This window comes from Hippoglossus stenolepis, chromosome 19 (assembly GCF_022539355.2).
Source record: "Hippoglossus stenolepis isolate QCI-W04-F060 chromosome 19, HSTE1.2, whole genome shotgun sequence".
NCBI lineage: Eukaryota > Metazoa > Chordata > Actinopteri > Pleuronectiformes > Pleuronectidae > Hippoglossus > Hippoglossus stenolepis.
This window is the reverse complement of record NC_061501.1, coordinates 18,507,185-18,528,539: the sequence shown is the minus strand read 5'-3', so window position 1 is coordinate 18,528,539 and position 21,355 is coordinate 18,507,185. Positions and strand designations below refer to the sequence as shown.

The 21,355-nt window shown below is 47.1% G+C and overlaps 2 protein-coding genes across 2 annotated transcripts in view; one reads left to right on the top strand and one right to left on the bottom strand.

Annotated features, from left to right (window-relative positions):
* Positions 1 to 5,118, top strand: part of drosha (drosha ribonuclease III) — a 79,526-nt gene extending 74,408 nt beyond the window's left edge. Inside the window, exon 32 of the mRNA XM_035142155.2 lies at positions 4,013 to 5,118. Within this exon, the coding sequence (XP_034998046.1) occupies positions 4,013 to 4,143 (131 nt within the window). The 3' untranslated portion in view covers positions 4,144 to 5,118. The remainder of the gene's footprint in view (positions 1 to 4,012) is intronic.
* A 2,454-nt stretch (positions 5,119 to 7,572) lies between these two features.
* The window catches only part of LOC118098396 (cadherin-6), a 45,651-nt gene continuing 31,868 nt past the window's right edge, over positions 7,573 to 21,355 (bottom strand). Inside the window, exons 5-12 of the mRNA XM_035142157.2 lie at positions 19,623 to 19,790; positions 17,471 to 17,658; positions 15,037 to 15,290; positions 11,952 to 12,088; positions 11,040 to 11,161; positions 10,385 to 10,502; positions 9,820 to 10,071; positions 7,573 to 9,195 (exon numbers count right to left, since the gene is read on the bottom strand). Coding sequence (XP_034998048.1) covers positions 8,693 to 9,195; positions 9,820 to 10,071; positions 10,385 to 10,502; positions 11,040 to 11,161; positions 11,952 to 12,088; positions 15,037 to 15,290; positions 17,471 to 17,658; positions 19,623 to 19,790 — 1,742 coding nt within the window. The 3' untranslated portion in view covers positions 7,573 to 8,692. The remainder of the gene's footprint in view (positions 9,196 to 9,819; positions 10,072 to 10,384; positions 10,503 to 11,039; positions 11,162 to 11,951; positions 12,089 to 15,036; positions 15,291 to 17,470; positions 17,659 to 19,622; positions 19,791 to 21,355) is intronic.

The window sequence follows — 21,355 nt, the reverse complement described above, 5'->3', positions numbered from 1 at the left end:
GAGAAACATGAGTGCAAACAAATCGAGCTGAGAGCAGCCAGGTAGGGGAACGGCATCGACGGAAGGAAGGAGTCGGCGGTGCAGAGTTTCTCGGGCCCTCGGGCTCCGAGCACCACGCGCCGTTAGGTCTAAGGCGACATCAAATATACATGGAAACGGCTTAACCATTTATCATTCATCCTTGCAGATAGTACAGTCTCTGTTCAAAGTCGGCAGTCGCTCTCTGAGACTCAGCTCCCTCCCCTTCCTATTTTTTTTTACTCCAGCTTCCTCACAGCTGCTTGTTTCTCAAACAATGAAATATCTGTTGAATAAGAGAAGGAGTCTCGATCGGGCTAGTAGCTGGAAGGGAGCGGCATTCTTTCCTCCGCTTCCTCTAAACCCCTTAATCTCAGGATAAAAGCATTGGATGGATAGAGGCAGAGTAAAGTACAGTATGCAGGATCTCTATTCACTGGCCTGAGTCTTTTGTTTGCCCTTTGGCACGGCGGGGAAATCCCTTCATCAGCACCGCTATACAGGCGCACTATTGGCTTGTTGACTGATGTGGTGCGCGTGAGCTCTGGCTGATAGACTCAGCCGCTCTTTTGTGGAGTCGTCTCCCAGCCTGAGCTCGGGCTTGAGTGGTGACTGCGTAAGTGAGCTAACCGTGCATGTTCTCGTGCGCCTTCCCCATCAACTTTCTCTTGGTGGCGGACAACAGAGGCCTCAACGACCAAAACGCCAAACCTGCTAATGTCCGTCCGTCCTCGAGAGAAACGTCTTGCGCTGTCGATAGAAGACCCGAGTCGAGCTACGTGCGTTAACGCCTCCGACAAAGATCAGCGTGCAGAGTGCGATCTTCTCCAGGGAGATGATTCTCGCTGCGTCTCTGCGATGCCCAACACAGACTGAAACGAAACGCCTCGTGTGTTCTTTACCAACCCCATTCTCTGACGCCTGCTTTTGTGCCGCAATGCTAAACAATGTAAACGGCCAAAGCGTTTTGTTTTTTTTTCTCTTGAGTGGGTTATTCTCAAGTCATATCCCAGGGAAAAATGCCGGTGATTTCCATATTTTAACTGCAATATGTAGTTTTCTCTCCGAGGCTCACCAAGTGTTGCTTACTCACTGAAAGCATATTGAAATTGATTGTGTTTTCCTCTGTGTGTCCATACTTGTGTGTGTGAGTCTCATATTTCCCCTCTAAAGGATTTTTCTTTTTAACCATTTGATCGGTCTCCTTTTTTAATAGGATATTGTCGTTATCTTGCACTTTTTCCTCTCAGTTGCCATAATGACGAATTATTGCGTCGCAAGAGGAAGAAAACGCTCTCTTCTTCTTTTCACGAGTCAAACCCACATGTGAATTGACAGGTTTTTGCCAGTGTTTCATTCTTGAGTTCTGATTACAAGAGGCGGTCGCAGATAAACAAACCACTTTGCAGCCTTTAGATATTTACGAAACAATTCCGCCCGACAACCAGTTGAGAAATACGGTTGACTTGATTTACAAGAAGCAGAAAAACGTTTTAAAGTATGCATCTGTCGGTTGCGTTTGTCCGATCGTGGGACAGCAGCAGGTTCCAGAAAAACCCAGTGTCTTCACCAGGTAGTTGAATCGTTGCCTCAAACCTGAGGCGTCACGTTATCAGTGTCTGGACGATAGTAATAATTAAATTTCCCCATCTAATCGGAGGATAAGATCCAGTATCTGCCCACGGTACAGCAGCAGGCCCTGAGTATTTAGACGGGGGTTTTCCTTTTCTTCTTCTGTTGTTTACTGTTGTTTTAGCTCCGCACTGCAGCACATTTGATTTGGAAGTAAACGGCGTGTGAGGTTTAAAGTGCCGAAGCTCAGCGGTGTGAGAAGTTGACAACCTTTGTGCACACAGTTGGGACGATGTTTTTATAACCCAGTAGTTGTGGGGATGTTTCACGCCAGGAGGAGAAGTCTGTGAAGTGTCTGCTGATCTCTGTGGGGGGGTTTTCTGCAAACATTTACAATCAAATATTACATATTTTGATCCTTTTTAATTTTTAGGGAATATTTATAAAAACAGCTACAATCCCTCCACTGACCAAATCAAGCTGAAACTCAGTGTTCTCCTCTTATTTCAAACTCAACATGCTGAAGCGCAGAGTCGCAATAATAGTGACTCCTCCGAAGTGTAAACCTTTATCAGAGGAGAACTGATTCATTCAGATCCTGGAGGATTCTGCACCGGACTTTGAAACTTGTGCTGCAGAAGGTGCTGAAAGCCCCAAGTTTGTCGAGAGATTGCATGATCGTGGTCAGCGACCGGGAAAAACTGCACAGTCAAATTTGTGTCTCGGTGAGTTGACACAAACCACTGGGCAGCCGTCATGCGTGCTGTTTTAAATTGAAGTGTGCGGCGGTTGGACCCGGTAACGTAAACACTTGATGGAAAATTACCAAAGCTATGAATATCAAGAAAATTACAGTGTGTGTTTTCCCGACGAGTCGCTCGGCTGGAAACCGGAGCCAGGATTCAGGGGCTCCCCGGTGATTTCAGCTTTCCGGTTTGTAGAAGTGAAAGGATCAGTCGATTAAGAAAAATAATCAGCAGCTGTTCTCACCATCGCTGAATTGTTCTGGTGCCAAAAATGCAAAAAAAACTAGTTTGGGAAATTGGTCTTTTCATCTTTTTTTCTGTTTAATATGATTTATGATGTCTTGTGGTTTGGGAATATTTGGATGAAACAAAAAAGATGTTTGGACAAAAAACCTTTGATGGACAAGTTTAAAATTTGTTTACACTTTACTGAATAAATGATTATTAGAGCAACTTTAACAATAAATTGATAATGGGAAATAAATGATAGGTTGATTGTGATTATGAACTCGATATCTTTTTATTTTGTATAAATACAGATGATAATTTACAGACAAATTAATCTCCACAAACCTGAAAACCTGTTTAAAATGATCAGCAGCGTTTAAAAAAAAAAACATGGAATTGAGTCTGCCTGCAGTACCACCAGTGACCACTAAGTATGAGCATCAGGAATTCTTACTGGGTTCCATTGAGAAATATCTTCTTTCTCCATTGCTTTACTCAAAAAGCACCATAAGTTCCTCTGTATCCATATCTGGTCCAAAATGAAATGGTTTCATTTTTGGGTCCCGTCCCACCCCTCCACAGAATCTCATGGAAATGGCTTCAGACGGACAGATTTCTTTTTTTTCAGTCTCGAGTTGTCTTCTAAACTTTTCCTCCTTCGTTGACTGAATTCGTAACTTTTTTTTCTCGATACAGTTACTATGGTTTCCACTCCCCGTATCCACTCAGGCTGCCTCCGTCATTTGCCAGAAATCTGAGTTGTGTCTCAGTAGCCAGGATGGCAGCGAGTGAAGAAGCCAAACTGGAGCTTTAAAACTTCTATTCAGAAACAAACAGCTCATGTAGCCAATGGTACGGTCGTGTTTCCCCCAGTTCACTGAGCCAAGCTGTAGCATTTGTCTGCTATAAAAGAGACGTGGTTATTCAGCAGGTTTATAACACGAGACAATTAAACACGTTGTAAAGATCGTCTGTTCTTCAGCTGCGGCAAAAAAAACAACAAGTTCTTCTGTTGTTTTGTCTCATTCGCTCGCGTCCTATTAACTTGGATCTGCTGGTTTTTCTTTCCTCCGCTGTCACCATCTTATTAGAGATCTCATTTAGAAATGTTCTCCCGTTATCAGATCTCACAGCCGTCGTGCTGAAACCAAACAAGGCCCGTCTAATTTCTCGTTGCTCCATCGTGATTAATGAAATAGCAGCATGGGGGCAATTTAACCGCAGGCGTGGCTGCAGCATTTTCGCTCATTTTGACCAAAGTGACAGCGTGACACACTTGATATGAAAACTATAGTCGGGAGCAATTTGAGCCCTAAATTGTTGTCCTGGCCCGGTTGGAAACTGACCTTGTCTCTTCACACCCCTGCCTCTGTGTCCCCTCTCTCTTTATCTGTTCTCCTTGGTCGACTTCTCTCTGTTTCCCGCTCTGCCTCTTTCCCCCCGAACAGATAACTTCCCACAGATGGCTCATCAGAAGCGCTTCATCGAGCGGAAATACAGGCAGGAGCTGAAGGAGATGAGACGCGAGCGCGAGCGGCAGGAGATGGAGACTGACGAGGTGGAGGAATGTAGGAAGTGACAGCACCTTTTCTTTTACGGGGGAGGGAGGGTGGGGTTGGGTGCCATCAGTACCTGCGTCCAGAATAAAGAACCCTGTCGGCGCGTGTGGCGGCCGTCCAGGAGCGAGCTGGCAAAGTGGACGAGCCACGAGTTTAATGTTGGAGCCCGTTGAGGAGAAAGAACATTGTCGGACCAGCTTAGAAAAATCCCTTCAGCTGGTAAACACCTTCACACTAAAGTGATAAATTGTGTTAGTATAACTTGTTAACTGGATTTATTTGTGTTACCAGTTCAAGAAGTGGTGCAACCGCTTTCTTCTTTTTTTCAACCGTACTTATAAAACGGTGACTCGCTGATCGCACCCGAGCCTCAGTGAGACACGGGAGCGTTGATACTTCAGTCAGAAATTTGAATGTTGTTCTTTTTTCCCCCTTATGGTCAAAGTTAAACTTATAATGGAGCATTAGGGCCACTCGAGAATAAAGCTGTAGTTTTTATGAGAATAAAATCGTAATTTTAAGATTTAATTTTATTGCCCAATCAGGACCTTATTCTCGTGCTGTTACTTCTTTTCTTATTAAATTACATAATGTCGTGACTCATTTATTCTATTCTTATTAAGTGCAGAGTTCTCAAAACGCCACGGATGCTTTTCTTCAACGTGCCCCCCCCCCCGACACTGTGGAGTAAAGCGAGTGGAAGACAAATGATTAGGACGAAAGCAGCTGTCATGTTTTATACTGTTTAGTACTGTAGCACTGTCAGACGTGGCCTTTATGTGTTTGTTGCCGAAAACTTAAAAGCTCACGAGAGAAACTTTCAGATCCAGAAACCCGCAGCAGGAGCTCGCACTGTTACTGACACATGCCAGAAATCTAACAACCCAGAAAGAGGACATGTTTTTAAATGGAAAATGAAATGTGAAACGAATATCAAAGTAATAATATTGTAAATAAAGTTCCAGATTCAGTTCTGATCAGTGGAAAAGATCTGATTCGCCGCCTTGTTATTGAAATCCTCACTCGTCTAATCCAGAAAGAAGAGGGTTGAGTCAATTACACTCAATCACTCCCGTGTCACCATCTGTCTCACATCTGCCACTCATCCTCTAATAATCAAAATGGGATTTCTCTTTTTTTTTTTTTTTAAACCTTTCCCTGAATCCGATTGGCTGACGGAACAGATCTTAATTATAGATTGTCTAATTAACAATTTCCTCAGCTCGGTAGCCTCTGGATCCAGCTATTTAACAACAGCCAGCGCATTAATAACTATCTGACACGTCGCGTCGAGTCTTTTATTCTGGGATTTATGGGAGATAATAGAAACGCACCTGTGAGGCTGGTGGATGTCTCGCCTGCTGGGCTGCGGCTGCCGTCACATCCTGCTGATAAAAGTTCAATCTTCCTGGGTAAAGTCCCCGGGAGCCGCCGCACGAGCTCGTAAACCTCGTCGCGCACGTGATTTTTAGGAAGAAGAACAACGAGAGAGGCAGATTTTTAAAGATATTTAATTGTGTCATATAAATATTCAGTACAAAATATCACGGTTTACAAAGCAGATTGATGAATGGGCCCCTTACGCTACCACGACCGCTCAGACTGTTTCTACACTGACAAAACTCGACTGCTCAATCACATTGTCACCAACAGAGTATATCGTAGTAGAGGTTGAGCCCCGGGGGCCGACCGCGTCTACACATCAACAACCACAGATCTACCGTATCCGGGGTAAGGAGGACATCAGCGGAGGCGGCGTCTAGTCGCCTCAATGTAGAAAGAGAAAAACACGAGTGAAACCCAGGAACGTGGCGTGTTGTGGCGGCGCGGTGCGACGTGCACGTTTCTTTTATCTTTAGCCGAGCGCGGTGCCAACGCTCGGAGGCAATTACACCCTCGATAATAAAACACCAGTCTTCGTAACGCCGATGTGCTGACATCCCGTATGAGGAGAGAAAATAGTGACGGCTGAAGGATAAAAATGCGTTTGGCGAGCGCCGCTGTCGTGTCGATTTCCAATCGAGGCCTCACGTCGTACCTGGAGGCAGAGAAGCAGGGTGAAGGTTTTTTTAAACCCATTAAATGCTTATCAGAGCAGCGTTGCCACAGTCTGAGATTGGCTAATGAACAAACACAAAAAACAAAAACATGTGTATACAATAACCGAGCAGAAAGAATTTTCCAAACCACTGTGTTGTAAATTGGATTGTTTAATGTGCGGCGCCGTCGTTGGCGTCGGTGCGTAATTCAGAGGACGGAGAGAGAAAAAAGTCGCTCTGTGGCAATTACGCCGTCGTGTTTTGTTATTACTGCTTCAAACGTCTGATAAATGTCAGCCTCTTCACAGGTTGGCCTTTCGCTAAAGTGAGGGCAGAGCTGGTTTTTTTAGCTCGGCCCCGTTTCTTTTTTGTTGTAGTTGATATCGTTCCGTCCTCCCACTTCATCCGGCCGTCTCCATTTCACAGCCCCGGAGATCTCGGTCATTTGAGAACATTACCGCTTACGCATCGTTTTCACTGTTTTCCAAAGCGTGTTTGTGAGTTTTCTCGCCCGCCGTGATAATGCTGTGACCTTCTCTCCGAGCCGAGGACGCAACCGCCGGGTTCGGGGGAACTTATTCCACTCGGCCCAAAGGTCAGGTGCCCCTTGATGAGCATCTTTATGGAGAAGGCTCGTCGTCCCACAGGAAATCAGCTGAGTGAAGCCTGGACACTCCACTGGCTCCACCACAGACGGGACCTTTAACGAAGGACGGTTTCTAGGAGGGATTTTTTAAAAAGGAAAATACTGGTGTTCTCTGGTTTTTGGCACATTTCTGTTATTTTACATTATCATACATTCGTTTTATGTTTTAATGCTGTAAGTCGCGGCTCATTTAGATGAATTTATTTTACTTTCTGATTCATATCATGTTTGATGCTTTACACACCAGGTTTCAACACAGTTTTCTCGCTCGGGTACATTGATTGATTCAAATGCTCAAATTCCGTTGTTCTTAATCACTTGGGGAAATTAAATAAAACCGTTTACGGGCAGAAAATGAAATTGCACGATGAATTTTAATGTCGACCGTCCACGAGACGTTTCACCTAATCTAATTTGACGCTGTAGTTTTGAAGCTCGGCAGCGTCGTCTCCTCGCTGAACCTCGAGACGAGCGGGAAAAAAGTTCAACATGACCAGTATTTTCCTTTTAAAGCAACACTACGCAACGTTTTCCACCTTAAACCAGCAGCTTGATTAACATGAGATCAGTAGAGTCTTGTTCTCTGTGACTCTGGTGAGTGGGTTCCATCTCCTGTGAGAGGAACTGACTGAGTCACAGCTTCAACCGTCACAATCAGCTGCAGTTGAAGAGTGAAGCTGAACTGAGATCAGTTCAAAAGACTCAGAAGTGATTAAAAACCAGAGTTTATCTCCAAGATTCAGAAGGAAACTGTTAAAACCGAGTTTGGTGGATTTGATACAGCAGCAGCTCTTCTGGGTCAGGAAGCTGGGGATTGTGGGTAATATCCATCGTTCGGTTGGGTCATCGCTCGGACACGAAGCCCGACAGCGAGTGAATCCCCCACATGTGGCTGCAGGGGGCGCTGTGGCTCAGTAAAACTTACATAGTGTTGCTTTAACTGAGTCTGGCACATGTTAGTGATTTTCCAATTTTTTTTTTCTATCAGCTTTGAAAATAACACCGTTGGCTTCACGCAGAGAAAAACTGCGTCCGACGACATTCAGCTCAGTGAGTATTTGGTCTTTCAGCCTCACAGCAAACGCTAACAGCTGTGTGGAGGTGAAAAGCAGATACTTGACAAAAAATGACAAACCGATGAGTCCTCTGCCGCGGCTTCGTTTCAGCTGCCACTCGTCGACAGCGGTGCACCACGACCAGCACAGAGCCCGTCCGGATTTCAACCTGTACAAACCAAAACTGTCACCGGCACTTGTGGCTAAAAGCGACCGCTGTGGAGAAGTGGCTAACGCGGGGGCGGCCGTCGCTGAAAGGGAGGCGGGGGTCGCGTCGGACGATAGAAATCCTTTTTAGAAAAAGAAAAACAACTGTACAGCGCATCGTATCATCTCACCGCACGTACACAAGCTAAGATAGAACGCACAATATGCAGCATGGTTTTGTCCCGGAAACACTGAAAAGTACACAGGCATATCTGTTGGTTTACAAAACTGCTTGTTGAGCGTGTCCATCACAGGCAGCTTTGGAAAAACAAACCCCACCCCCACCCCCCCACTCCCAAAAAAAGAAAATGTCGGTATAGATATATTTGGGCCTCATGTACACCCCCATATACACACAGAAGAAAAAGTCTCGACACAAAGTCTCTTCACTGTTCCCTCGCAAAAACGCAACTAACACTGACTGGACACACAAAGCCTACGTTAGGTCACCGGAGGGACGACTGAAAGGTGATCGATGGCGGCGGCGGCGGCGGCGAAGGAGCTCTCGGACAGACAGGGTTCGTTTCTCCGTCCCCGCGCCGCTCTTCTCGCCACACGTGCACCAGAACTGGGAAAGTTTTCCAACGTGTGTTCTGCTCCTCGTCTGTGCTCCGGGCTCTCGTTAGGAATCCCTGTCGCTGTCGTCGCCCCCGTACATGTCCGCCAGTTTCTTAAAGCGCGGCCCCCACTCGCTCAGGTAGTTGTAGTCCTGGTCGCCCTCGGTGGTCACCGACTCCAGTGAGCTGAGGGACTCGGCTACGGAGCCGTTCCCCTCGTAGGCGTAGGTGGCCAGGGAGTCGTAAGGCGGCGCCGTCGGGTCGCTGTCGTTGTCCTGGAGCCTCTGGTTGATGAAGTCCCTCACGTCCCCGTTATTGTCCCGGGCCGGGGGCAGCACAGGCCGTCGGACCGGAGGGTAGAAGGTCTCGGGCACGATGTCCCTCCGCTGCTTGCTCTCCTCGATGGCCTCCGGGTTGCGCAGTGTTCCGATATCAAACGCCTGAGTGTCCTCCTCTCCGCCCCCTTCATCATTGTAGCTGACAACGTTGTCTCTGACATCCTCCTTGGAGATGATCAGAGGCTCCTTCTTCCTCTGTCTCCTCAGGGCAGCGAACAGCACCACGATCACTGCAGGGACAAACACAGAGAACAAACAAGAGAATTTGGTGACTTTTGCTGTTGTGCCTCCGCTGCCTCTCCTCGCTCTGAAGGCCAGCGACTGTCCAGGGGGAATCGCTGATGTTGCACGAGTGTTCACTGATATTCAGGGACTTTGTCTGACTTTGTAGAACAGGCTCAGCGAGCACGAGGATGCATTATGTATTCCCCCCCCACCTCCTCCTCCTCCTCAGGGCCACGGCTGCTTAAGATCACAAAGGGATGTGGTTTAAGAACACAGCAAATTACCTTGTGTGCTAGAAACACAACTTACTGTGTATTAGGACATGGGAGGGACGCAGCTGACCCAGAGTCAGTTAGCTCTGAGGAGCTGGATCACTGTCCTTCAGTCCTAAAGCACAGAGTGCGTTTGCAGTGAAACATAAAGTTTGATTCCTGCAGCTGAGATTCTGTTCAAATTAAAAGATCATGTCGGCCGTGGTCACCGTCGGAACGATCCGCCCACAGGATCCGCCCCCTCAACACCTGTGAGCGACGCTGTGAGGCGGCGTGAAGCTCAACACAAACTCCAGCCACGTGACGTTCTCCGCAGCTCGACTTGAAGTGGAGGTGCATGCTGGGAAGTTTACTCACTGAGCAGAATGATGACACACAGCAGGATGGCCACCAGGGCCCCGGTGCTGAGTCCCGCCCTCGCCGTGAGCGCCTCGGCGTTGCACAGCTTCATGTTGCCCTCGCGGTCGCACGTGCACACCCTGATGGTCAGCGTGTTGGTGCTGCTCTGCATCGGGAACTCGCTGTCAGAAATGACCACGGGCACGTGGTAGATGCTCATCTGGAGACTGTTGTAGCTGTTCCTGCGCGTGAGGATCCAGGCCGTGTTGTCTGAGGACGACAGGATATCCTGTTAGTGTGCAGCAATAAATCACCTGAACTAGAGCTTAAACCTCCACGAGGCCCAACAGGCCCTTCAATTCAATAAAGCTGCATTTCACACACTCATAGATGTCGGCCCTGTAAATGTGCCGGGTTTCTTTCATCGACATCCATGAAAATCACACAGACTGTTAATGAAAGTGAAGGAAAGAAAATCCTAGATCTGCACCACATTGTATTGGGTTCTTTCCCCGACGCATCCTTCCAGCAGGTTTAATGGAGACTCTTGAAGCCTCTTGACGACATGCGGAGCGTTTATTACCTTTGTTGTCACGCACGGAGAAGTTAGCCTTCCCAGCAGCATCCGGTGCGAGAGTGAAGAGGAAGCGGTGACCTCCGAGGGGCTCGTCCGGGTCTGTGGCGCTCACGGTCTGAATCCTCTGAAACAAGAAGCAGACGGGTGAGTAAACACAAACCTCGACTTTCTGCACTCGAACCGTGTAAATGAAACGACGTCATGTTGGACTTTGAAGCCACGTCTTTCTGGGATGATGCTTCAGGAGCTTTTCACGAGTCCAGTGCATCAGTACGTGACAAACTCTGCTTCCTCCCCCCTCAGTTATTTTTATTATTGGTTTCATTATTCAGCCCCTATTTCTTCTTCTTCTCCTCCTCCTCCTCCTCCTCTCCTCCTCTTCTCTGGAGGCAGACGTCCACCCGCCCTGACCTGGGTTCTGTTCAACCTTTCTACATATTAAAGGACAGCGTTTCCTCGGGGGAAATGTTGGGTCTCTGTACATATTCTGATATGAAGTGTGAGATCCAGACGAGCTCTGAATTGACCCCTGAGATGTTTTAATAAAACTGACGTGACTTTCAGGAAAAAAAACGTGAAAGATTCTCCGAGAAGATCAGATTTTTATATTTTTGGTTTCTTCGTTTATTCAGTTCACATAAATCCTTCTGCTTGGACTCACCTGATTAGCTTTTGCGTTCTCGCACACAAACGTCTCGTAGTTGGTGGCGAACGTCGGAGGGTTGTCGTTGACGTCCAGCACTCGGATGTAGACGGGCACACGGCTGATCTGCCGCGGGTTGTCTGAGAAACAAAAAGAGAGGGAGTGAGTTACACTGATACTGTTTGGTAACGTGTTTGGTGTTTGTCGCTGTTTCCAGTAAATAACTCATAAAAAAAGACATTTCTCAAGTCATCGTCGCTCGTACATTAATTTTCTTCAGCCGACACATGTAAATGATTAAGAAAATTGCATTCTGGGGATAAATTAAGATAAATAAATTAATAAAACATTATTCAAACAAAGCAGCATGAATAAAAACAGAAACCATTGATGCTACATTTAATATTTTGTCTTAAGGGACTCAAGCCTCTGAAGGTTTTTCAGGCTAAATCCATGTTTTACTTTAAAAGCACAGTTTCTAAAATAAAACTCTTCTGTCCTCACAAGCGTTCTGGCTTCGTTTCAGTTTTAATAAACACAAACACGCCTAAAAAAAGCATTTGTCTCCGAAGGTTTGAGTTTCACTGAGAGGAACAAATGTGAAATTAGTCAAAATTATAAGAAAATTAATGAATTAACAGGCAGAAAAGAAGTTTGCTGCCATATCATATAATTCACTTCTACAGATTTAGGACAAAATGCAATTTTCAAACATAAAGCTTCCTAAAAACAGACTGTCTGGTTTTTTCTTGTCCTCCCACTTCCTGAGAACAAACACCAGCCATCGGTCAAAACTGGGTGAACTGGATTAGTTTTGGTTCTTTGCAGACTCGTCCCAGACGTTCGTATCCGAACCATTAAGATCGTATCAGCCCCAAAAACCCAATTTGTCTGAGAGGAAGCGGACGGAGAGAAACTCGCTGCACTCACTGAACTCTGTGGCGATGACGGAGATGTTGTGCCAGGCGTTGTCCTCCCGGTCGAGCTCCCTGAGGATGAACACTGACCCGTTGCCCGCGTGGATGTTGAACACTCGGTCCATGTCCGTGCGCCGATCGATCGAGTACCTGCAGGAAACACACACACGCGGAGAAACTCCCCTGAGTGTGTGTGGAGGGGTGACGTGTTCCCAAGTGGAGGGAAGAGTTTCTCAGGTGTGAACGTCGTCACGTTTACTCTGAGACTCAAACTTTTGATTTGGATCTGAAACCAAACTGCACACACATGCCTGACTTGTTTCATGAAGATCCATCTGGGCACATGAACCTCAAACTATCAGCAGGACCTGATACAAGACGTAAGTTAAACAATACACACGTGTGTTACTGGTGAATTGACCCTTTAACAAACTACACTCACACAGACACACACACAGCGACAGGTTCTCCGGTCGTGTTGTTTTCTCAGCTTCCCAGACGACTGGGATACATCAGTGTGATTAATGGAGTAGCAGCATCAGGAGGCCGGGTGTGAGAGGGAAGAGACCCCGAGGGGCGACGGTGAACCGGGGCTCTGACTGCACCGCTGCACCTCCTCCTCCCTCCCTCCCTCCCTCCCTCCCTCCCTCCCTCCTCCCGGCCGCTCCCCCCTCCCAGCTCCTCCCCGCTGCTTCTCCTGCATCAACCACTTTAGTGTCTCTATCCAAACACTCCCTCCACCTCCCACCTCCCTCCACGCCGACAGTAACTCTAACCTTGTTAAAGCTGCGTCGTGCTAATTGCTTTTCTAATATTCCCAATAATTCAGCTGGCTGGGCTCTAACCCCTCCGCTGATTAATGACAGGGAGATAACGGCGCCTCGTCCCGCCCGGGCGTCCGAAGTGCTGCTCTCAGCAGGCAGCTGCAGGGCGGCCGAGCAGAAGGACACGCAGGGCGAGAGGAATGCTGGGTCGGGACATGTCTCCTCTTTCCTCTGTGCGGAAGGTGCACGACCGGCCACCGCACCACAGTGTGTTCACGAGTCACTATCTGTATCTATCTGAGTGTGGAGGTCAAAGGGTTTCTGGTTTGATAAATACTCTGAGGAAATATTGAAGTTCCTCAAGACGATATACATATAAGAGAATAAATGATTATATACCTCGTGTCACCAACTTTCTGCCAAAAGCTTCATAATTTTAGTTTCTGTAGAAGATGAGGAATTTATCGCTTTGCTTTTATCAACAGGGTCGACTTTGTTTTTTAGTTCTGATGGTGAAAAGACTGGAAGGATGTGGTTCTGTGTCATGTGCTTCCATGACTGAATCTCTGGTTTCCAAGGTTAATAATAACCCAGATTTATTTACCCTCTAGTCTCTAAAAAACATGAACAGAGTGTGATGATGTTTAAACTGAATATTCAGCCTATAACTTGTTCATTTCCATGTGAACTACTATTGTGTTTATCTCCGAAGTTCTGCTTTTTAATGTGAGGAGTGAAAACAGCAGCGAGAACATTGGCAGCATTAAAACGACGCTTCATTGAAACAGGACAAATAAAAGATTAATAAAAGAGTCGGAGCGACCGTTACGCCTCGAGGAGGAAGTGGGGGGGGGTCGACTCGTGACCTGAGAACAACATGAGAACGGATGTGCGAGAGGAAAACAACTATTTGGGCCAAATAACTTCAAATAACTTTGTAAACTCCGTTGCAGCAACAAAACGAACGTTGTGCTTTTACTCTGAAGACAAACTGCCGAACAGGAAGCGTCTCGGACTTATCAGAATGATCTTGATTTGAGGTTTGACCCGACTTCAGTTTGTCTGAGGACGTAGAAGACGACAGGTTCAAGCCCGTGTCCTCTACACACGTGCACGTCCGTCCAACAGGGGAACTTGTGTGTGTGTGTGTGCGCGCACCGAGGCCTAAATGTGCACGTGTCAGCGTGTGCGGCGGCCGTGCCAGCTAATAAAGATAACCATCTCATGCCAGGCGGCCCTCAGGTTTCCCGGCGCTCCTCCTCCTCCTCCTCCTCCTCCTCCTCCTCCACGCGGCTCTAAATGCCACCGGGTAGCTACCTCCTTGATGATGGGCGATAAAAGAGAATGATATCATATTTGACACCTGCAGTAAAGTGGTGGAACTTCAACCTTGAGAGCCAACTCCCTTAGTGCGTCATAAAAATGAAAAAGTCTTTGAGACGGAGACGAAGGCGCAGCCTCACAACCCGGCGCTGCCATCACTCCCCCCCCCCCCCTTTAACAGGAGACGAGTTGTGCGACTGAACTTTTGTCCCATTTCGGTGCTAAGCAGCATTTTGTGAGTCTAATAGACAGATTGTGTTGTCGTGATGTGTCTGTTTGTGTTCGTGCTGAAGGACAAAGATCCTCCTTCGCAGCTTTTAGCCTCATTTCCCACTTTACATCTTCGTGATGGCTCCTTCGTATAGAACGTCAGAGGAGGGAGGATATGAAACTCATTTTAAACTCAAGGTTCACTTACTGGATTTATCTGTCAGCATTCTTTACTGAAAGTGACTGAAAGCTCAGGAGAGAGTGAACCACGAGTTAATCTTAATTCATTAGTTTTATGATATCACACAATTATTATAATGGAGTCGATTTAAAGGTTAAAGCATCAAAATTACTGATCCAACATTTCTTTACTGACTCTAGTTTGTACGGCTGTTGTTTGTCTTTTTTGCAGAATCACAATAAAACTTCTGAACCAATTGTCTTGAAATTCTTTTACATGAATTACATTTCAACATATTTTTATTATCCAGATTTGTATCTATATCTATATTGTCTGTAAAGCACTTTGAGCTGCATTTCCTGTACGAAAGGTGCCGTACAAATAAAGTTTATTCTTATTATTAAAGTTAAATTCATGTGACTTTAAATAATGTAATGCTTTTGTGGTTTATAAACTTATAAACTTCAGGTCCGGTTTGTTGCCAAGCCCAGAATTAATCCGTTTGTTGTTATTTGTCTTTACTTGAGTATTTCTAACACTTCCAGCTCTGTTTTGTTGGTTTGATTTGACGAAACAAAGCCTGTAAGTTTTTGAAATGACCCCCGAGTCCCCGGAAATACCTGACGAGGCTGTTCTTGTCGTCGGGGTCGGACGCGCTGACGGAGCCGATGATGGTGTTCCTGGCCGCGTCCTCTTTGGCCTCCATCACGTAGCTGGCCCGCTCGAACACCGGCGGCTCGTCCACGTCCTCCACCACGATCTTGATGGTGGCCTCGTCCCTGAACGGGCCCATGGAGAAGAAGCGGGGGTTGATGTGCACGTTCTCCACCTGCACGCGGAGGCTGTACTGACGCTTCCTCTCGAAGTCCAGCGGCTGCAAAGCAAGAGCGAGAGGAAAACGCGTCAGGAAGACGTTCGACTTCACGTGTTTCTCTGTTTTCTTGCAATAAAAAGGAAAATCTCCCGGTGATGTTTTGTGTTTCGCTTTAATCGAAGCCTTTGTCCCTTCACATTTACTTTTAAACATTCATCTGTATGCAGCAGCATGTTCAGCCGTGGATTTTCAGAAAACTAATCTACATTCAGAGCATCCGGCCACGTTTAACTTCAGGTCAGATTCTGATTCTATTCATTAAACTGACAAACTTTTCCAGAGCGTCGTCTAATGAGCGTCAGCGACGGGTCCCGCTGCAGAACAACCTACACACTCAAACACATTCAGATACTTTCACTCATTTGATGTTTGTGTTTTTTCAACTAATTGATTTTCTGATTCTTTGAAACGATCAATCAAAGTCGTCTCTTGATGTTTTTGCTGTTTGACATCTGCTCCTTTCTCCGTTGCTCTTTTTGTCACAACTACGAGATGATTGAGGAAGATTAGGTCTCAGAGAAAGACGCTGCGTCGGACTTTGTTGTGTTTCATTCAACTTCACGAGGGAAAACAAAGATAAACTATAAAAAAATATGTTTTTTAAAGGTTTTACACGTTTCATTTTGTTCACAGAAAAGAGATGATTGTGATAAAATGACGAGAGATGTTTCCACTTCCTGATACATCCCCAGAAACGACTGTGACATAGACACATAGATATAATGAAGGCGTCGTGTTGTGATCGCTGCCTGTGCATTATGTTTATTCTGGACTTTTCATTTCACCCATTTCTTTGCTTACAAGGAATCAGATTTATTAGGATCCTGTATAATCCTGCACGTGCACCTTCATCCTGTGATGAGCACGGTGATTAGCGGCGTGCGCGGCTGCCGGACCTTTCTGTTGTTGTGCATGTTGGCAGTATGTTATGTCTTTTATGTTCCCTCTCTGAACTTTGTTCTGAAGTCGCAGCCACTGAAGGTATCTCCCCCCTCCTCCCCCCCTATTGATGGAAATAATTGGCGAGCGTAGCGTCTTAACGACTGCGCGCCCAGTGGCGGGCGGGAGCCGCTGGATCAGAGCGGGCGCTCCTCGCCGGCTGCCTACTGTACATATGAAAGGACGGCAGCTCCCTGATCACTGGAAACGACCCATGAAAGCTCGAGGAATCCGGATGGAACAAACCGCTTTCTGAAGCCATGAATAATAACATATTGTGAGTCGGTGATTTCTGCTGCTTTGTGTTAAGGCGGGGGGGGGCTGCGTGTTGCTTTGAAGGAAGCGGTGGAGGTGCGGATGGGACGCACTCCCACTCCACAAGCCCATTTAATTAGCAGGTTCAGATTTAGGGCATGCCCACTCCCCACAAACACACACTCTACCGCACGCCGCAGCACCGCCGCGGCTACAAAAGGCAATTATGTCATCTTCCACTTAATGATGGCATGATGGAAGCGATCGATCGCAGGCTGCAGGGAGGCCGCTTGATAAGGCAGCTGCCAGATGCTGTTGAATACATCAGAAACACACCGCAGCACACCGCCCCAACGCCGCGATCCATACCGAGCATCAATACTCCTGCTTTGGTCTCGGCTGAGGGGAAGAATGAATCTCACTCAAAACACGTGTAAGGGAAGTGTGGGCAAGTGTAAGTTCAAATCTAATAACTCCAGCGTCCGTCTCCTGGCTGGAGACGGAACGTTTCTATGATTTTGTTTCTTTATCGAATGCAGTTTCACCCCCTTTTTTTTTTTTAGAAATGTTTCCTGCTTATATACGAAGAGCAGGTTCGGCGTGAGGCCGAGGAAAGGAGTCGAGGAAAGGAAGCGAAAACCAAGTGCACGACACTTTGTGAGCTGCAGCAAACTGTGCACATGAAGCTTTATGATGCTTTAAATTCATCATCCTGAAGAATTTTCATGAAGTTTAACTTTAAATACGAGTCTTTGCATGAACGTGAAGTTCTATTGTTGGCGGCTGCAGCTTCTCGAGGGAATCAAAGTTCATATCAACGTTTAGTTCGACTTTTAAAACAAAAACCTGCAGGAAAACGCAGCGCAAAGAAAATAATAAAACATAGAAACCGTTGTGGATCCTTTTATCTCCTGAAGTCTTTCACTTCACCCCCCCACCACCACCACCACCACCACCACCACCACCCCACCACCACCCAGACTGACCTTCCTCAGCACGATCATGCCGTCCTGCGTGCTCCTGTTGGTGGCGATGTCGAACATGCCGGGGCCGTCGCTCCCGATGACCCTGTAGTCCATCTCCGCGTTCTCGCCGATGTCTCCGTCCATGGCTCGGAGCAGTCCCACCGTGGAGCCCAGCTCGATGGACTCGGGCACCCGGAACTCGTACACGGCTGCGGAGAGAGAGAGAGAGAGAGAGAATTTTAAGAGTTAGGTTTCTGGCGGCGAGATTTTGGTCGATCAGGGAAACGAGCTGCAGGAAGAAAAACGACCAAGATCACTTCCTTGGTTTTATTTAAAAGGTGAATCAATGCTTCTATTTAGATTTTTGTGAACATTTTAATAATTCAAAGCTTAATTAAGAAGCTTTAAGGACCTTAAATTGGACCCAGACATTAATCCACAAAACGCACAGAGGAGTCAAACGACCGAGCGCCTCTCGTGAGTGAGTCAGAACCAATCAGAGAGCGGCGATGTCGGGATGGAGAAGGTGTGAGAAGAGGAAGAAGAGTTTCAGTGCGTTTGCAGATCAGCTGTGGAGCCGGTTTCATATTTCATCACACATTTGGCCTTTTAACATAAGTTTTCACAGTATCGACTCACGACTCCGAGGTTCGGGACGTAACATAAATCCCGGGCCAATTTGCTCCACATAAATTAATTGCTTCTCCTTTTTTTCGTTGTTGTTATTGTGCGAGATGATTTCCTGGTTGGAGGCGGGTGAATTGATGGCGGCCTGTCAGCCGCCGCGGCCCCGCTTGCATCTCGTGTGCTTAAATAAATAGCTGGACTGCAGGAGGGAGCGGGCGTGATATACACACAGCCTGCGGAGACAAACAGCACTGACACACTAATAAAACATGCTGACAGTGTTTTGGCAACGCCTGAGTCGGCAGGTCGCCGTGACGCTGACACTTGCCTCCGCAAACACACACACACACACACACACACATAAACACACACACACACACACACACACGCTGGAAGTGACGCACCACGAGAAGGTTCCCTAGGCTAACCGGTATTTAGCATTGGGTGGAGAAGAAGAGGCATCACTCCTGCAGACAACAATCATATCGCTTCCTGACACTCTACCTCCTCTGGGTTTCCCATTACAATATTTCTTTCTCTTTCTCCCTCTTTCAATCTTCCCCTCTGTCCGCCGCCCCCAGCTCCCTCCATCACGGCCTGTCTTTTTGTCGTCTGCCTCACTCTTCGTCTTTCTTCCTCTATCTTCCCCTCCTGTCATCTCCTCATCCCCTTCGTATCCATCTCTCTCCCTCTCTCTCTCTCTCTCTCTCTCGCTCTCCGTCCCTCCTCTTGCGGTTCATTCATTGGCGGCGAGGCTGAAATGACAGCATCTGCACCCCCCCTACTCCTCTTCCCCCTCCTCCTGCCTAAACACTGATGGGAGGAGGAGGAGGAGGAGGGTGATAAATGGAAGGACAGCAGGAGTTCTGTGGTCGCGTGTTTTTTCCTCTGCGTCGGCCGCTGTGCGCACGCGTCTCCACCCGTACAGTTAGCTCTTAGCGAGGGTAACACAACGACACCGGTAATCTGTCAATCTGATCTGGCTGCTGTCGGCAAACGCAGGAGAGGAGGCGAGGAAGAGGAGGAGGAGGAGGAGGGGGTGAGAGACAAAGGGAGACAATGTGCGAGACTGAAAGAGAGAGAGAGAGTGAAGAGGGAGGGATTGATGTATCATGAGTGTAACAAAAAAAGAGGGAGGACAAAAAAAAAAAAAAGCAACGCACCAAGGACAGTTTGAAGCACTAAATTGAGAACATTGGTTTTATGGAGTAAAAGGCAGCAGGAGAAAGACTTAATAACGGCACAGAGACAAAGAGAGAGGAAGAGGAGAGGAGATAAAACCCAGTGAATGTACTCTCTCCATTTAATAGGGATTACAGGGATGATCTGATGCACTTTGCGGGACCTTTCCCTCCGTCATATGGCTCTATATTTAATTATTCCCTTTAAGAGCCCGGCCTCGGTGGCACAGAACCCAGAGCACCCTGCAATAATCCAAATTCGTTTTGAAACTGACACCAGATGGGGGCTGCTCACTCAGACGAGAGGTTTTTCATGGGTCGGTCACTGTGTGTGTGTGTGTCTGTGTGTGTGTGTGTGTACTCACTCTTGGTGAAGCGCGGCGGGTTGTCGTTCACGTCGGAGAGCGTGATGCTGACCGTGGTGGTTCCTGAGAGGCCGCCCATCTGACCGGCCATGTCTTTGGCCTGGATCACCACCTGGTAGTTCTCTTTGACCTCCCGGTCCATGTCGGGCAGAGCCGTCTTGATCAGGCCTGAGCAGAAATACACAGATTTACACAGAGAACATCCTTCTCCATTGAAATCAATTAAATATCTGTAGATTTTATTTGACGTTTCTTTGCACAAAAAAAATAATTTGACATTTGCTTTTGTTACTGTACTAAAAACATGTTTTCATGTATCTCAAGTAGATTTATTTCAAGGTACTTTTCACTTTAACTCCGCTTCAAACATCTGCGAGTTTCTGTTTATTTTAATAACTATTTCAATAAATCTTATTCTATTATATTAAAAATTGAAAATCATGAAAACAAGCCGAACAGAAGATCCAGAGAGAAAAGTCCCATCTGTAATTTAAGCGTTTCAGACTCGTCTGTTTAATCGTCGCCTCATTTTCTCTCTTCGCTTCCCAGAACTGAAAATATCTGACGAGTGCTCAACACAAGAGGAGCTCGTGACCTCGTGACCTCGCCGACCTTTCACCTTCGGTCGTTTTGCAGCTGCTCATGTAACGTTAGAATGTGTGGGAACATAAAACCTGAACAACCTTCATCAAATCCGCTATAAAACCCAGAATTAGCCCAGGTAGACTGCATCTGAAAAATCACTGTCCTCGGCTGAGAGAAAAGAAAAAACTCTGCCTGCATCGTCTGTATTGAATTAAAGATATTTCATTTTTTTGGATTAATGCATCTACAGGCCACATAATTAAAGCACTGAGAACATTTTATTACCGAAAGGTCAGTGCCCTCGCTCTGTATGCGCAGGAGCACATTGTGGTGGATCGTGTTCTCGGGATTCAGCCGATAAGCCGAAACCAAAGACGGGAAAAAACCCCACAGACTTCTCCTTTAATTCTCCGCGCCTCCAAAACGCAGCGTCATTTATCTTCCCTTTGGAATTAAGAGTCTGTTAATGTTCGGCCTTTCAAGCGCCGTGCCGTGGCGCACTCCTCGGCGCCGGCGTGTCAGATCTGCAGTTTGGAGTCAGGACAGGGAGCGACTGAAGCCGTAATTGGCAGCACATTCAAAAGGTGCGTCTCCGTCTCCCATCAGAGCCGCACTTACATCCTGTCTGCTATCGCACGCCGTACAAGCCGAGCAGGTGGAGGCGGCGGCGGCGGCGGCGGAGACGAAATGAAGTGTGGGAAATAAAGATGAAGGAAAAAAAGAAATCAACCCTAAATAAACTGCTTTGACAAACTTCAGCTCTTTCGGTCTGAATAGATGATTCATTGCGTATCAAACAAGGAGGAAGAGGAGGCGCCTGACGTGGCACATCACTCAGGCTCAGATCACGCCGGCCCCTCCGACTTCTTCCTTTCTTCCTTCCGCACAAACGGCGGCGAGAAGCGCGTGCACGATGCAACTTCCTCTTGCGACCCGTCTCTCGGACGACGCGCGGCTAAGAGAAGAGCGACGGCGGCAGGGGGAAGGTGCGGCAGCTTAAGAAAACAGCATCAGCCTCCGTCTACCTTTTGTCGTTGCTTAATGACGACAATACACGCACACAGAGGAGGAGAGCAGAAACAAATCCTGCTTATAATGTGATGTCCAGGCATGTCTTTGTGTACGGGGGGGATGTCAGCTTACATTCC